The sequence below is a fragment of the Cyprinodon variegatus genome, unplaced genomic scaffold, assembly GCF_000732505.1.
Source record: "Cyprinodon variegatus isolate N-32 unplaced genomic scaffold, C_variegatus-1.0 Scaffold228, whole genome shotgun sequence".
Taxonomy (NCBI): Eukaryota; Metazoa; Chordata; class Actinopteri; order Cyprinodontiformes; family Cyprinodontidae; genus Cyprinodon; species Cyprinodon variegatus.
Window position 1 is genome coordinate 788,344 of NW_015150681.1, and position 18,505 is coordinate 806,848.

General features: G+C 35.5%; 2 protein-coding genes across 2 annotated transcripts in view; one reads left to right on the forward strand and one right to left on the reverse strand.

The window, feature by feature from the left end:
• Positions 1–3,528: 3,528 nt before the first annotated feature.
• On the forward strand, positions 3,529–14,525 carry cd63 (CD63 molecule). Its single transcript, XM_015381123.1, has 7 exons — positions 3,529–3,749; positions 9,206–9,394; positions 10,578–10,652; positions 10,737–10,835; positions 10,953–11,096; positions 13,654–13,737; positions 14,119–14,525. The coding sequence occupies exons 1-7, from the start codon at positions 3,684–3,686 to the stop codon at positions 14,182–14,184; spliced, it is 723 nt and encodes a 240-aa protein (XP_015236609.1). The 5' UTR covers positions 3,529–3,683; the 3' UTR covers positions 14,185–14,525.
• An 87-nt stretch (positions 14,526–14,612) lies between these two features.
• letmd1 (LETM1 domain containing 1) overlaps positions 14,613–18,505 on the reverse strand; it is an 11,174-nt gene continuing 7,281 nt past the window's right edge. Inside the window, exon 9 of the mRNA XM_015381122.1 lies at positions 14,613–16,525. Within this exon, the coding sequence (XP_015236608.1) occupies positions 16,449–16,525 (77 nt within the window). The 3' untranslated portion in view covers positions 14,613–16,448. The remainder of the gene's footprint in view (positions 16,526–18,505) is intronic.

The following is an 18,505-nucleotide window of genomic DNA, read 5'->3' on the forward strand; positions in this document are numbered from 1 at the left end:
TATCTATCTATCTATCTATCTATCTATCTATCTATCTATCTATCTATCTATCTATCTATCTATCTATCTATCTATCTATCTATCTATCTATCTGTCATCTTTATAACATCACTGTACTGATTACCTTGTAAGAAACATAACTCCCTCTAGTGGACAAAGGCAGAAATAATGATGGATGTTCACTTACAGCATAAAGGCTGCTGAATATAAAAGACCTATTGTCTTCTCTTTGCAAGTGGTTAGAGCATAGAGCTTGGAATCCTGAGGTTCTGAGTTCGAGTCCTACTCCCACAGACTACCAAAAACCCTCCACCCCACACTGCTCCCCTGGCGCCACACATGGGCAGCCCACTACTCCCAAAGGGGATGGGTTAAATTCAGACAGTTCATTTCATGGCTCTGTACTTATGACTGTCTAATGACACTAAAAGCTAAAAAGGAAAAAAAAGTCTTTCAAGAGTAAAGTTTTTTTTTTCATCTGTTGCTTCAGGCAACTTTAGGGATTTTTTTCTCATGCATTGAAATATGCACCGTTTTTCAAGTTGACTGCACCTTTGCACTTAAGACACATACATGACTGTGCAACACTGTCTGCATTACAGCAAACAACAATCAAAGTTTCAGTTACTATTTTCAAAACTTCCAAACCATCAGCATCAACTTGTAATGCAGTAAACACCTTTTGTGATATATTTATATCAAAACATATCAGAAACATTAATTGAAAATCGAATCCTTGGCGGTAGCATTGCCATTTAGAGCGTCTCTATCAAAATAGTCTCCTGCTTTAATAGCAGCCTAACCACATGATTCTGCAGTTAAGTTGTGGTGTCATTCTGGTCGCACTGTGCAACAGCTCTGAAGCTGTTCCCCTACAACGCATGAAAGGTGCAGCTGAACCATTTTCACACATTGACAAACACCATTAAGGACACATAGCAATGTCAGAATCAACATCCAATGGTGAAATTACCATTACCACTGTGCTGAAGAGTTGTCCTATATAATGCCACTAAACATCCAGAGCTCAAACTGAATAAACTCCCACACTAGCTCTTTGTTCACAGCTGTTTTATACAGCATAACATAAACTAAAGGACTGATATTTATGACTGCAAGGGCAATGTACAATGTGCAATATCATTTAATTACATTACTGTTAACTTTCTTTCATCTACTGCACACACTTTATGGTCATAAAAGACATTACACTGTCGGGTGTATGTCTATGCTCTTCACTGTAGGCCTCTAAGCTTTCATTGTTGGTTTATGGTATCTGCTCAGACATGTGAAGCACCAGGTGTTTGTTTTCTAATACTTCTATTACAAAGTCAACAGGTATTTCGTGCCAGCTGGCTATAAGTTATTTAGCAGCCCTGTTTGCAAGAAAGCATTGTGCAAAATGATTTAGAAATTGTACTGTGTATTATATGGAAATGAAACATTTTAACTTTAAAAAATAAAGCACAAAGTGTTCACATAAATTAATTTTAAGCACTAAAAAGTGACTTTTGTAAGATATGTCAAGTTTGCTTTCCAAGGCCTTCGCTGCAGTTTCAAACTCCAGCTTTAAACAGATGTTTTACACATCATACAAGAGAAAGAAAGTCCTTTTTTTCTAAATAATGTCAAATTTCACATCAAAATGATGAAATATTGAATGATCTGAGTAATATTTGAATTGACAGAATTTAAAGAGGTGGAGTGGTTTGGCTTCTTTAGGCTGCGCTCAGTAGGTTAGAGGGAAACGCTTATAGAGGTTTATGTTATTGTCAAGTCACACCATACATCCTGCAGCTTTGTCAAAGCATTTGGGTGTTTTTAAGAGGAGGAAATAGGGAGAATGTGTCATAATTTTAAATATGTTGATGTTGGAGCTATGTGTTTTAGTGGCATATTAAGATGGATAACTGTATTGTCCCCCATACCAGTAATATATCTTTAATAAACTGCAATGCATTTATGTTATTGATAAGTTAAGATACTGATAGATAAATATATGTGCTCTGGGCTCAGGGCTCTGTCCTGGGGCCCCTTCATCATCTACCTCCTTCTGTCTATATCTAAATCTAAATCTGTCTCACAGATTGCATCTCTGAAATAAAAGCCAGGTTCACAAGCAACTGCCTTGAATTAAATAGTAGTGAAACAGAGGTTCTCCTCATTGGCACTAAATCAACTCTTTCCAAAACCGACAGCTTCCCACTTATTATTGACAGCTCTTCAAGCTCACTGTCCCCCCAAGGTTAAGAGTCTGGGTGTCATCCTCAATAGCACCCTATCCTTTCAATCTTATATCATTAACTTTACCTGGTCTGCCTACTTCCACCTAAGGAGCAACAACCGCCTCCGTCCCTCCCTTAAAAGCTGGGCATACACTGGACTACAATAGTCCCAACTGGATTATTGTAACTCTCTCCTATTTGGCCTTCCACAAAAATCAGTATAACATTCTCATGGTGACATTCAAGGCCCTTCAGCACCTTGCCCCAACATATTCGTCAGGCCTCCTGCATGTTCCCAATCCCTCCTGTGCTCTCAGATCCTCATCTGCTTTACACCTGTCTGTCCTTTCTGCCTGTCTCACCACCGTGGGGAGCAGAGCATTCAGCCGCTGTGATCCCTGTCTCTGGAACTCTCTTCCACCCCTACTTAGAAACACCCACTCACATCTCCATTTAAAATTCTATACTCTTTTATATTAATTTCCCTGTCATAGCCTTTGTATTTTTAAATGGTTTTTATTCTGTGTTTTAAATTTCTTTCTGCCATTGTTTTTTATCTTTTGCACGGTGACCTTGAGTGTCCAGTTTGGCACCTTTGATATAAAATGTATTATTATTATTATTCTATGTACAGACAGTATTTACTGTCCTGTATTGGACAATCTTTTCCAACAAATAAAGAAAAAAACAATTATTGAAAGCCATTCCAATATTAATCTCCAAGTTGAGACACTTGTTTAAGATTATTCCAGAATCTACTTCTTTCGCAATTGCTGTTTCACACCTATTGCAAAATGTAACTGTGAAGGTGACCCAACTCAGTCATCAGTCTAACTAACCAAACACTTTTAAAGTCTTCATTAAACATTCCGGTTATTATGAGTTAGATTATAATTATTATGAAGTAATCATTTATTAAACATTAGCTATTTGAAATTACTGCAAATAGTTTGTCAAAATAATAAGCAAGCTAAGGATGAATAAATCAGTAAAGAGATATATTCAAAGAAGCCATTAGTATTCTATTAAATATGATATCTGATTATTATAAATTAGCTATGTCAGAAATATGAAATACCAACATATATACGATAAAATACAGAGATACTGACATGATTTTAAGGTTACTCTAAACTATATTCTTACAAAAGTAATGTCATTAAAAAACTAGAAATTTAGAACAATAATAAACGTTGATAAAATATATCTCCGCCTCTAACTTCTATAAGTCGTCATCCAGCAAAAACAGAAGGTTGAGTGCTGAGATTAACGCATTGTCCCTGAATGTAGCATAAGAGGAGGGCGTGGTGTTTTTTAGACGGAGCAGATCAAGAAGGAGGACAGAGGAGAGCGCGTGAACTCCACAACCTTGCCTTAAAACTTCGACAAACTCTCATTGTTAGCCTTTAAAGGACTCAAAACACCTGCTTTCTCAAAAGATACTTATCATCATCTGCCATGGCTGTGGAAGGGGGAATGAAATGCGTGAAGTATCTACTTTTCTTTTTCAACTTTATTTTCTGGGTAAGTGACAGCCTTTTCCCCTCCAGGTATTTTTATGACTTAAAGTTTAACAGACTGGATGTGGAAATCACCCAAAAAACCTTTACTTACATGTGAATAAAATTCAATTCAAAACTACTTTATTGATCCAAAGGGGGAATTAAAGCCTAATTAAAACTAAATAGTTTTAGAGTAGGAAACATTTAAGGTAAAATGACCATGTTATTGTTAACTCGATGCCTCTAAATTGCCTAATTTCAGGAAATATTGTTTGTGCTAAAAGTTAAGCAGACCAAAGAGAAGGTAGTGGAGTCTGTCAGTCTGTGAATAAAACACAACTTCTTTTACCCACATTTATGCACTAATAAAGCATGAAACCTGTTAAATCAGCTGAGCAGCGCTTGCTCACATCAGCCACATAACCTAACTCCTCTCCTTCCTGCGTCCCCGGCCACTTGTTTATTTTTCTAATAAGGAAGTCCTGGATCAGGTGAAACCTACCCTGCTTGTCGTGTGTTTGGTGTGCGTGTACTTTTTTGAGTTTTTAAGAGGTTGAAATAATGGCGTGTGTCTTATGACCAGATTTTAACACATCATGTGATTTTTTCAACACATATCCTTTTTTTTGTTCATTAAGGACCCCTGCTCTGCTTTCTAAACTATACTGCACACAGCCCTTCATGGGTTACAACCTCACAGTGACTTCTGGCTGAAAAAGAGGAAGTAAAAGTTACTAAACAGTTTGGCAGGGGGTTTATCTTTTTTCTTCCTTTTTAGTTTTGATAAGAGTTCGGAGTTTTGTTTGCAGTCTCATGAAGAAGTAAGGGTATGTTAAGACACACTTTGTGTTTATTTGGCAAGGAAGGGAAATAGAAAGTCCCACTGTGCCTGACATATTCTTCTTTAAAAGCCATAAAAAAATCCCCTGATGTGTTTGTTACTCAGTAACTAACGTGTACCGTATTGTTACTTAGTTTCTCTTCAGTGAGCAGTTTATTTATATTCAGTTTGCCCTTCCTTAGGAGAGGCTCTTTTCAAATGTATTTTAACAATTTTCTTTGACATTAAGGACACAGGTATGGAATACTGTTTTGTTCTTTCCTCATTTTGCTATTTCTTGAGCTACAGATAGATTTACACATTTAGTTTTTAGCAATTTACAAAATAAGAGACATTAGATCACATTGATAAATGGTTTAGTGAGGGTTGACTTCTTTTTTTAATTTTTTGGGGGTGGATTTTATGATCTATTCCAGGATATGAATAAGCTTTATTTGCACAGCACTCTTCACTCCTTTTTGTTACCCAGTGTCAGCCATTAGCCACCCGTTTGACCCTGCCTCAAATATTTACACTGGTGTTGACGAAAGAAAGGGTTTTCAGTCCAAGCCGGAGCTTAACATCAGAAACTAATGGGCTGTCTGATTTCCAGGCTGCCATGGCTGCAGATGTTATCAGGCTTAAGAGTGTAGGATTGTTATAAAATGGTATAAGCATGAAAACACTGTAGCATTGTACAACCAGTTGTAGGTAGAGTGGTTATTATTAAGGCTTTTCTACCTAAAGGTGAGAAAAACCAAAAGAAGTGTGATACTTTTTGAAATGAGTTTATAAAACTGGCATTAAATAATCTACTTATCTCATGCCAGTTTCATGGATGACGGATTAAATATTTCATATTTTATCCATCATCCATTTATTAAAATGGATGAGGGATTAACAAATATGGAATCTTTGTTAATTATTAATTTAAGTCAAAATGCCAAGAATGCATTAAAACATTGAGATAGTTTCTCACTAATGGATGATTTTCTATTACTGAGAAGGGTAACTATGTCTTTTTTGGTAATTACTTATACAGTAACTTAAATTATGTTACTGCTTTTTAGATAGAATATCAAGGTTAAAACTGGAGATTTATTTTAAGAATTTCTGTACCTGTTCACTGAGCAGACCAGAGTTATCAATAAAACCAGAATAATCTTCATTAACAAATAAAATACTGAAGACCCAACATCTGTGAAGAAAGCAGGATGTTTCTTGATGTATCAGATCCTTTTGAGTGGTTTTTAACAGGATTCAGGTGAAAAAGGAATATAGGTTTTTAAAGGAAATTAAAACTTATTGTTTGGTTTTGATCAGGTCATTTTATTCCCTCTACAGAGAAAAATAATTATAGATCCACTATGCACAACTTTACACCCTTGATATCCATTATCAGTGTATCTGTAAGCTGCGTTGGAGGCCACATAAATACTTCTTTAAAGTGAAGGGATTGAGTGGTTAGAGTTAATCTATTTTAAATATTAAAGTCATTGCTGAAATTGGTCATGTTTGACATTTTTACCCTGACATAGTCAGATTGGAGAAATGAAACATTTATAAATAGCAGAACCATATTGAAAGGAGAGTTCTGCCAGTAGGAGGAAGTTAGGGTTGTTAGGGCGTTTTAATAGTTCAGCCCATTCAAAATACCGGCAGATCTGTGACAGAACCGATAATTATTTCACAAAATACACAACTATAAGGATAAGGTTCACTGATTGAGAGGTTGTGCTCCATATTATAGTTTTGTTGTTAGCCATGTGAAATATGTTTTATTTAATCTAGAGCCTGTTTCAATCATTATAAGTTAACTCATATGTGATGTTTGTAGTTGTTAACGTTTTGTTTACATGACCAAAGACGAGTAGAGCGACCTAAATAAGACATTCTACTTAAGTATAAGTGGTAGTCTTACAGACTTACCTCTTTATATTTGTATTTACTGTATGTGTTGTGCTACTTATACATTTGTGTAAAATAAGCTGTCTGTTTATCCATATCAAACATATTTTTTTATTATTTAACGCTAGGTAGAGGCAGAGAGCATGATGTGATATTTAAGATCTGTTTTCCTATAGTTTAGCATGGTTTGCTATAGTTTATGGCAATGCTAGCATTTGCATAACCTTACCTCAAACTATTCAAGCTTAATACTTGGCCATTGCTCTTTGAAATGTTCCCCATTGTCATCCATGGTTTGTCAAAACTCTTATCTCTAAGGCTCTGATAAATAGAAGAGGAGAACATAAAATAACCTCTATTAACAAAGAGTGGGGACAATTCAGGAGATTTAACATATCTATTAAACTGCAAAAGTCCTTCATTTCTTTATTCTGTGTATAAACCTTCCACCCGACACATTTTCATTGCTGTGCTACAGGTCTCATTTTAGAACTAGAACATTTATGGTATGTCTTTTTACAGTACTGCAAATAGCAATAGGAGCAGTGTTTGTTGAAAATATAGTAATAAACCATTTATTAGCATTACCCTGGCTGTCTGAAGGAGTCACATAACTAACTATCAATCTAATTTTTACCAACTATCCAAATTGTGTTTCTCATGTGTTAATTAACACAACAGATTATTTTTGTTTTCTCTGACACCGAAACTAAGTATCTCCTTCCAGAGAACCCTTTTTTTTCTCTCCATGTTTCTCTTATAAACACACATCCAGTGAGTCAAATGTACTTCCCAGTTGTTTGCTTAAGAACTGCTTGGTGTGATCGGATCATGGTCAAATATATTACCCACACAATGTTTGTTAAGGAGCAGGACTGCTTCTGTTACCCCACCCAGAAGACTTACAGAGTGTCATCTGACTGCTTATTTTACACATTCAGGAACAGCAGAATGTTGTAACTTCAGCTTCTTCGGCTGTTTTGGTGCAATGCTTACTCACTTCGTAGATTGAGAAAATTTTGTTTTTTTCTATTTATGTTCCTCTTCATCATGTACTTCCTGTAATTATTAACAAAACCTTTTTGGAGAACCAATAGAAACCAATCTTTCTGTTTGAATTCCAACATTATACTCTGTGTTTAGGACATACCATGCCTGCTTTAAAAAAGCCTGATATATTTATTTATCTTTTTTTAAATAGTCTTGTTAGACATGTTAGTTGGATCAGCATTGGGAATCTGTCCTATTTCCTAAGAGTTGAACGGCTTAAATAAAAAATCATGTAACAGGACCGCTGATCTTGTTGATCTTTAACAGGACTAATGTTCAAGCTTTAAAAGTGATCTACAAATAAAATAAATTACTCAATGGATTTGAGCTTTATCACTGTATTTTTCCTTAATTTATCAAAATATATTAATCCTTAAAAAAAAAGAAAATAAAAAACTAAATTGATATGCAGCAGTTCATAACATGGGAACAAAACAGGTTGTTTATGGGTATGAAACGGAAAGACACACGTGGACAAATTGTTTGGTACTTGAATCTGACAAAAGTAATATTGAATCAAAATTATATGAAAATGAACAATTGAAAATCAGAGATTGCTTTTCAAAATTAACTAATAAAACAATCATGGAAAGTTCTGGACAAATAAATGTTGCGCTTAACTTAATATTTTGTTGCACAACCTTTTGAAGCAATCCCTACAATGAAACAATATCTGTTACAGTTTGTCAGACTTCTGATCCTCTCAGCAGGTATCTTGACCCACTCCTTATGAGCAAACTGCTCCAGATTTCTGAGGTTTAAAGGGTGCGTTCTCTAGACAGTAGGTTTCAGCTCCTTCTAAAGATGCTCAATAAGATTTAGGTCACAGCTTATTGAAGGCCACTCTTAGAAAATTGTGTTTGTACCTCATCTGTCCTTATGACATCCTTCCAGAAGCTTTGTGGCTCATCAACATGTAGTTTGGTCAATTCCAGTCTGACTTTTTTGATTTGTTTTTAATGTTTGTTATCAACATTGGTTTCCTCCTTGGTCGTCTCCCATTAGGTCCTCTATGGCTTAAACAATGACGGATACTTCAATTTGACACCGATGTTCCTTAAGTTGATTTTCAACTTTAATCTCTTTAGAAGTTTCTTTTGGTTCTTTTGTTACTATTCCGATGATCTGATTTGTCATCACTTTGTCACCTGTGTATGAAGGGGAGTGAAAATGGAGCAAAAGCCATACATTTTGTTTACTTTATCTCTTTCAAAGGAGAAGAACTTTTTGGAATTAGGATTCCAAAAAGGAATCAGGTAAAAATAATAGATGGGTTCATGAAAGATTAAACCTCACAGGACTAGCAATCACCACAATTTCGCTTAGTGATTTATCTGCCCTTTATTTCATGAATTAAACAACTAATGACTGGATAGGAAAGGGTGAACTAAAACTATGGAACTGGAAGTTCTGGATAGATTATAGAAAGTTTTTAATATAAAATAGCCCAAATTATATTATTTTTTCTACAGTTTTGGCTTAATTATTATTCGGAATGGGTTCTATTAGCAAACAGAGATGTTTTAGAGTCTGTAATCTACAGTAAACAATTTCTCCATTATTAGATTAGCTGACAATTATTTCAGTTGTTGATCAGTCATGATTAATCTAGTAGTTTCAGCCCCAGAGGTGTGTCTTATTACATCTTATGTCATTATTCCTCTGTTTACCTCTCATCAGCTTTCTTCCTGTCATTGCAGATATGTGGACTTGCACTGATTGTCGTGGGAGTCCTCGTTCAGGTTTCTCTACACAAATCCTTCCTGATCCGTGACGCCTCAGCCTCTGCAGCTCCCATTTTCATCATTGCAGTGGGTGTCGTGATTTTCTTCATTGCATTCTTCAGCTGTTGTGGAGCCTGGAAAGAAAATCACTGCATGGTCACCACGGTAACCCATAGATCCCTTGCATCCTTTAAAGCATCCCCTTCAAAATGATTCATTTAATACCAATTTTTTTTACACAAACAGTTGCACATTTTTATTTCAGTAATGCCAAATGAACACTATGGTGATGTTTGTCTGCCACTACGGACATATGAACGTCAGAAAGGCCTCATTCTCCTGTAAATCTTTAGATCTTAAAATTATATACAACTACATGTATAAAACAACAGCTCCATCCAGTTCCACTAGGGCTGGGTGATATACACTTAAAATCATCATGATACTGGGTGATATTTGCATAATAACGATAAAAAAACCCTTATTATCTTACAATATTTTTTTCACAGTCACTAATTATACTTTTGAAGAACATTCACATTTAAATGAATTTAAATTATACCTTTTCAGGACAAGAGTTACATACAGTAGTCTCATTTATATCACTAAACATCTCTTGGTAAACCCAAATAATCATATTTTTCAAATGTGTCAATGCTGCAATGAAAAAACAGGAAAGACAGAGAAGAATAATTGTAAAAATACAAAAGTTGACAATTCACACAGTTTCTGGAATTCTTGCGACCCACTGACTTTAAGTAAAAAAATAAGATTAGCACAATAAAGATAAATGATAGGATAAAGAAATGCCCACACCTAGATTCCACAAGCTTAATGAGTTTTTTAAAGAGAAGGTTTGAGGTGCATTTGTGAAGTTAGACACTGATGTTGGAGAAGAAGGCCAGGTAAACAGTCTCCACCTGATACAACTAAAAGCTGTTAGAATAAATTGTATTCAGGATGCTGAGCTGGCCCTTTAAACTCTTTCACAACAAATTTACTGTGAATTGATTCCCAGTCATGTTGGAAAGATAAATTGGACCACCCCCAAACTGTCCACACAAATTTTCGAGGGTATAATCTTCCACAAATGTCTTGTATGTATACTGAGGCAATAACAGTTTTTTAGACTAGAATAAATTGACAGAGTCCTGCTAGCCATGCCCCGCACCATAATCCTCTCAACACCATTTTTATGCAGACCCAGTACAGTCAGTTTTTGTATCTTCCAAGCCATACATTTTTAATATCTGTAGCTTTAGAGGTATCATTATATGGAAACAGAACCCAAAGCTTTTTTAAATAAAGCGCATTAAAACTCTTCTTACTTTGTTTAATTCTCCTCCAGTTCGCAGTCCTCCTCACATTGATCATTCTTGCTGAGATTGCTGCAGCAATTCTTGGATATGTCTACAGAAACAAGGTGAGTGTTCACGTCAGGCGGTTGTGTGATTCCTTACAGAAGTGGTGTTTCCATTTTGACCTCTATGCTGCTTCTTCCACAAAGCTCTCAGTCGTCGTCCAGGACAGTCTTACGGAAATGATCAGCAACTACAAAAATTCCTCAGCAGAATTCAAGAAAACTGTGGATGACCTACAGGAAGTCGTAAGTTCAGAGCTGACCGTGCAAACATTACATTGCTTACATTACTGAGCATGAACATTATTATGAAATAATGTTTCCAAGTTGCAGCTGAGGGTTTTGTTTTGAATAATTTTGCAGTGGAAGTGCTGTGGTGTGAATAACGCTAGTGACTGGAAGAACTATGGGGAAGATAAGGTGACGGTTCCCGACTCTTGCTGCAAGAACGTCACTGTAGGCTGTGGAAAAGGAACCATGACAGATGCCAACAAAGTGTACCAAAAGGTAAATCTAAATGTCTGAATAAAACATTTACATTTACTTTCTAAGCTTCCAGTAACCGGATGTCATCGGCCTTGACGACCAGATTAGGTCTTAGAAGCTGGGGAGATGTAGTTAGCTGAGAACAAAGACAGGTTGCATTCCTGATGGATGGAATGTAAATATTGGACAGAAGCATAACTCCAGTTAGAGAAAAATGTTGCTGTGAGACAAGACTCGGTCAGGATGCTTAAACTAAAGGGTCCATGAGGCTTAGTAGCTGCCTGCACCTCATAAAGGAGTGATGAGCCTTGATTATCGACACATTTGATTAAAACAATAAACTTTTTACTTTTTTATTTGGGATTTCACCTGATAGATCTTGTTTCTACAACCTTTCAAATGCAAAAAGCCATTTTCCTCTTCGACCCTGGAAAATAAAATCATTTTGAGCTGCTAAATATTGCATTATTATTAAATAAAACACAACTTATTATTTTTGTTAAATGTCTGGTATTGGAAATCTGTTGTCATTTTATTTGACAAAAAAATTATTGTAAGCATTTAAGTTTTTAACCCTTTAGTAACAAATATATCGTATTTAATTTTTTCAAACTCAGTAGGCTATTTTATTTTTGTCGGGAAAAAAGTGTTTATACAATCAGACACAATTTGTAAACAGAACTTAAATAATTCAAAATCTATTTTTTTCTTTCTGGATTTTTTAAGAACAATATAAGTTTCAAAAAATGGATTTGTCAATTATACCATGGTTTACAATTTACAGGGTTAAAATAAGGAAAAAAAACATAAAAAAGAAGAATCATGGATTTTCCTCTTTAAGATACTATTTTATATAAAAAATAAACAGTTTCTAAACTGAAGAAATATTGGTCTAATATAATATTTCTGGTACTTTAACCTCTCAAAACCCACCGTTTTAAAGCGCTTACAAATAATAACTCAGAATGCATGAAAATTACACTGGTAAAATGTTTACCAATATAGACATGTTAAACATCGTTGGAAAGCTTAGATTCTCGACAATTCAACCACCTAGTTCATTTTATGGACACAGCGAGCATCAAAGCACAATTAACACAGATATAGCAGCATGTCAAAATGTACCATGACAAAGCAGCCACAACAATCAAGCATGTCTTTATACCTGCTGTTCAAAAAAGACCTACGGTATTCTTTTCAAGAATAAGAAAAACAACTTTGAGTCTTATTTGAACTGATGCAGCTCAGGCTTGATGCAGCTTGGGTGTTTTACTCACCCAGTTTTCATGTATATATTCAGACACTAGAAGGTGTTGGCTTTCAATTTATGTATCACTCGTGTAATTTGGGCTTACAGTTCCTAAGTTATTTGCTTTTCCATGTGAGGTGGATATTAAGAGGTTAAAGACATTACATTGTCTGTCTAGAGTGTCTAAGAATGGTATTTGTTAATATACTGTGTTCTTAACCATTAGTTTGTTTTTCGCCACTGTAAAGCTGGTCAAAATCGAATCTTCACCTCAATCTGTTGCAGCCTCCAAAATATGTTTACTTCTGGAATTTCTCCTCATTTGCTCTATTTTCAGAAGTTTTAGAGACAATGCTTCAGAAAGGGTTTTGCATGTAGGATCTTGACCATATGGTTTAAGAAGGGGAACTCAGAGGGTTATATGGGGGTAAAAATAAAGGCAGCTTGATACACAGATCTCTGTATTAAAATACAATTTTACTTCCAATATGTAATTTTATCTGTTAGTAGACCCACCCTCTCCACTTAAAAAAAATGCACATGCTCAATCCTTTACCCGCTCCCGAGAGGGAACACCTATTAAACGTGTGCGAGAGCATGCACGAGTCCATATCTCCTCGTGCATGCTCTGTTTAAAAGTGGCTGTTTGCATTGTTCATACAAATTAACTTTCCAAAAGAAGATTTGCAATTTTTCCATTATGTCATTGGTAAGTGAAAATCTTGACGAGCACGTAGGACGGCCTTACGTTAACATATCACCAGAATTATTGACAATTAGGAAGATGATCCACCTGGAAAAAGAACACCCACTATACCTTTCATGGAGGCCTTCCACTCTTACATTTATTTAATTCATTGCCTTTACAAGCAGAAAATCATGTTGAACATGAGAAAAGAAAAAAAATTACCAATATGTGATTGACCTAAGGTCATCTGCAACGTATTTATTTGACAACCTTCTCTGTATCCTAAGGACAAGAGCTTAGGTTGTAGTGTTCATTATGCTATTAAAGGGATAAAAGAAAAGGGATAAGCTCTGGGTATACCTTTAGAGGAGTAGCGTGGTGATACAACCCTTCTAAAGTTTTAATCCTAAACTAGAATCTACTCAGAAATCTTTCCCCAGATGTGTATCTGGAAGTGTTTTATTTAATGGCCTCAGAGTCAGGCTGAGTTGGACAGCAGTCTGCAATGGAGAGGCTATGTTAGAAATTTTTAGAATGTGGTGGAGAGCCAAGGATCTTTGTGTAGCTTGCTCTCTGGAAAGTAGACACACTCTCATAGATCAACTGCTAGCAGGTTCATGTCTGTCTTTGTTACTTTCAAGGGTTGCCATGATGCTTTGGAGACCTTCCTGAAGGAAAACATTCAGTGGGTGATAGTTGCAGCTCTGGTCATTGCTGTCCTGCAGGTATGTATTGGTGGGGAAACCAAAGCATATCATTAGAGATTAACCAGTTCTGCTATTCTTTGCTACCATTAGTTTTATCATCCAGAGTGTGATGTAAAAGAGAAACATTTGCTCTTTGTTATGAGTTTAATAGAAAACAAAGGAAAGCAAACGACCCAAACCTTCATCTGATTTTCATTTAAGTCAAAACGGACCAGAAACAACTTCCTGTTTTGCTATCCTTTTAGCCTGTAAAGGGCGGGACGGGAGTTGCAGTGCTTTTGATAAGATAGAAAAATAATTAAGGGGGCATTCTCTCTTTGTCCAGCATTTCTAAAATAAACTTTGTAAAAGTTTGACAGGATTTTCAAACATCAGCATTTTTCTTTTTATCTCTTTCAGATTATGGGCATCGTGTTCTCTTGCTTGTTGATGAGAGGCATCCGGAGTGGCTATGAAGTCATGTGATTCGTTTATAAATATTTGTTGGGTGGTCAGGTTCTAATAATTGGGAGCTCAATCTTAAAACATTTCATATTTTCATGTTAAAGTTTATATATTATTCACAGATTATATTTCTCCCTTATCTGTGGGGTTTTCAGTTTGATGCTAAAACGTTATTCCCGCTCTGATTTTGTAGGAAAATGTTAACATTCTAGGTGAAAGCAGATAAATGTTTAAGGGTTTAGAAAAAATTTTAAACATCTTTAAGGCAGCATATACTATTCTGTTTCTATTACAGGGTTATATTTGTATGGTTCTAGTTTAATTGTAATGAATTGTCCTTAAATGATATGAATTTACATTAAAAACAAAAAGATAAAAGACAAAAAAATGCATTATGATATTTATTTTAAAAAAAAAACTGCATTATATGCAATATTGGCCCAAAAACACATCACTCAGAACATGAACAAATATCATCACAAAAAAAAAGACTCAGAAAATAACTTTTACTTCATAAGTCATGCTTCAGATGTGAAAGCAAACGGCCAAAGCTGGTGAAAGGCACAGGAAGCAAAAACAAGCAGAGTGACACCGAACGACACCAGCTGCTGTGTTTTACTTTCACTCAAACATCTGAAATTCTTGTATGAAACTTTTTAATCAAAAACCTTTCAGGATTTAAGTAAAAAGTTTAAGTCTCCAGATAAAGAGATTGATTGGTGATAAAAGTAAACAGTAAAGTGCAACTACAACTCTTGGCGTATAGGTGTATGATGCAGTCTAAATATTGTGAATTTGAAGTTAAACCTCTCATGTAAGCATACTTGACAGTCTGTCTCTACTTATCATAAAAGTCATGTTTTCTTGAGTAATTTACTGCTGTTTTTTAATGAAAAAAAGAAGTGTCCATTCTATAGTTTTCTGAACAGCTTTGTCATGTACTGATATTGGAAACAAAAAAGCACAAATCGAGATAAGAGCACCAGCAAAAAGGTCCGTATATTCTGAATACAGACATAAAAGCTCTTCTTACCCTTTCTTAGCACTGATCTGCTCCATTATTTTTTTTTTCAAGTAGAATCATTGCCGTTTCGCTAACTTGCATTTATAGCTGTGCAACAACAAGCAGAAGCTATGCTAACATTTAAAGCAGCAGTAACCTGAAAAACAGGAAGAATAAATGCTTTACCCAAAAGATTGTAAGTTTCTATGCAGTGCCTTAAAAAAATACTAATACCCCTTTAACTTTTTTTTACATTTTGTCACATTAAAACCACAAAGTTTATTTTATTTTATACAGACTTTATGTGACACACAGCCTAAAAGTGCTGCATAGCTGTAAAGAGGAAGTAGAGGCATACACAGTTCAAAGTAGAAAGTACTAATAAAAATCTAGAAAGGATGGGTTACATGTTTTCAGCTTTTTACTCCCCTAAATAAAATCCAGTATAACTAAGATCCTTCAAAATTAGTGCACAAAAGTGACTTTATAGACAGATGTTGTGTCCTGAACTCAAAGGTTCATTAGAGGACATTAGAGAAGCCAAACCAAATAATGAACAATAAAGAACAGTGTAGACGGGTCAGAGAGAGGCTTAACATAGGGTTGGATTATATAACGATATCCCACAACTAATGGAGCGGCATTTAATCTGTCAACCAATGAGGACAGCTTAACTGCAAACAGACCAAGATATGGTCAGGAACTTGAGATGAGATCCACAGAGCATCTAACAGGACACATTTTAGGGGTATTTTAGGGACAAAGGCTGGGAATGAAAAATTAATGTGCACAGATCTATATTCAATCTGAGATTCTGCAAAAATGATCTACAGTGACTGCATCTATTTTGCTCAATGTCCATGTGCCGTTTTGTCTTGGTCTATGACTTAAAATACTAATAAGGTCAATTAGGGTCTGTGGTTATAAAGCAAGGAAATAAAAAAAAATCAAAGGGGTATAAATATTTTGCCAGGCGCACTAGTTAAGTGCATCAATTGGAATAAAACTTCCTGCTAAGGTTCAAATCTGCGAACAAAAGCAGCTTTTCTGTCTGATAAAGACACTAACATCATATTTTCAAATGAAAATCTGACTGCACAGGCCGTGTTTTTTCCTTCAGGTAAGCATCAATGTCCTGTTGTATTTTTTCTTTTTAACCTTATCTCGAAAGGAAATTTGTTAAATGTATTTTTTCCTTTTGCAGTAAGGAGATACTGAAAACTCTCAGGAAGTTGAGCAATGCAACACAAAAATGGCCATAATCACGGCAGCAGGCTTCCTGTCAGTGGCGGCTTGGGGCGCTGGGGTAGTTTGCAGACAGAAGTACGATGCAGTGCAAAAGAAGTGATACCTCTGAATCTGCAAAATAAAAAAGAGAAAAATACATGCGGAACGTTAGGGTAGAAATACGATTAAAATTAAAGACAGGGACCTGGTCCACACAAACATACTAATAAATCAGCCGATACAAGATGAAACATTTATTCAGCTCAAAGTATTTCCTTCTTTAATTATAAAATAATCTGAATTTTGAGAAAGAGAATAAAAGTTAAAAAGCAGTTCCTGGTTCTACTGATCCACCATATTTATGCTCTAAGATGGGAGAGAATATTTTAGAGTTGCCGTCATCCTGACTGGTTAACCTCTTCAGAGGAGTTTCAAAATGTAGTTACAGAAATGTTTACATAATATAATCCCAAAATTAAACTGTTAGACACTTAGTTTCCAAACTCGTCTCATCAACTATCTGGATTAGCTGCTGGGAAAATAGTTTGCCATCTAATCGGAGTAAAGGTAGCTCCTTACTTTTGCTTGTTCTCTTTGATGAAGAGAGAAACATTTTACTAATATAATTAGTAAAATTAAAATATAATTTTACTGGAATGCCATTCAGTTCTCATTCTTTCAAATCATAGAAATTAAGGGGTGCATCCCCACCCTGTCACATTCAGTGACTTTTGGAAACATCTGGATCTTAGAAAGATTCATACTTCTGTTCGTATTGGATCAGATCTTTAAAAATGTCCACCACAGAATAACTTGACGTGATATTATTCAAGCCAACCATCATATGCAATAAAAACCCTCTGCTAGCAGCAGGAATTGAAATATTTTTACTTTTCTAAATTTAACTGCAAAACTGTTTGGTATCTTTACAGTTGTGGCTAGATGTATAGAGACTTTATTATAACCCCACAAGAGAAACTCAGATTTTTTGTGAGCAACACATTAGAAAGTTATTAACAATATTGCTAAAAGTGTCTTTGTTCTGACAGACTGAACAAAAGATCCCTTAAAGCGCTCCGTTCAGCAGTGAGGGAATAGGAGTCTCTTGCCGTGGCTTCTCCTCTGAGCATAAACTGTCATGTAAACGGCAACTGGCATGACACGTCTGTCAACAAGATAGACTTTCAAATATTTCCAATTTTTTACAAGTTCAATGTCCTCTCCACTCCATCAATGGTGATAGGTTTATGGGAGGATTTCCTTCCAAAGTCCACAATCATCAGGAAATGGCCATTTTTCCTGCTCCATTCTGTATCTTCCTCTCTCCTCCACTTCCTTCACACATGTCAAAACGACCTCATCATCATAACCTTTCTGAATATGGAATGTCCCGGAATGGCATGAAGAGAAAGAGAGATGGTATAATTTCCTGCGGTTCAGTAATACTTTACATCCTGGACCTCTCAGTGAGATAGTTATAGATCCATGTTGTAAAAATGGGTTCCCTCCCATCCTCTTGTAAAATGAAACGCATTGTCCACCCCCATATTTTACCTTATGTAGAAACTAATGGGTCCACTGCCTTTGCTAATTTTGGTTTGAGGAGTCGCAGCCTTTTCAAAGTCTGTTGCACCTTTTTGGGTATAAAACAGTACCAGAGGTGGTTTGGAGTTATTTAGTTCCAGCAAATGTCTTCTTTTTTTTTTTTTTTCTTGACAATCAACCTTTTAAGCGTAGTGTTGGACCTAAGCTGAAATGTAGAGTAAAACAGCTTTTCAGATTCCACAATACTTTTAATTTAAATTAAAAAAAATGTTTTATTGAACCCCCCAAAAAAAGAATTTTAGTTTTGGTACAGCTGGTCTAAGGCAAGACAAAACAGACAATATAAATGGGGTGGATGAGGTGTCAGAAGCCTTGCTGCCATCAAAGGTACTGGTTTTAATAAAATAAATAAAAAAAGAGAGAGAAAAGGATCACAATGGATAAGAAGGAAAACTATATATATTTCAGAGTGTCTAAGAAACCTATTAACTTACTATACAATTGAATTGCGTTTTTACAGTGTGTTAACAGGTTTAATCTTCCATGTTTGCTTTAGTAGATTTCTAT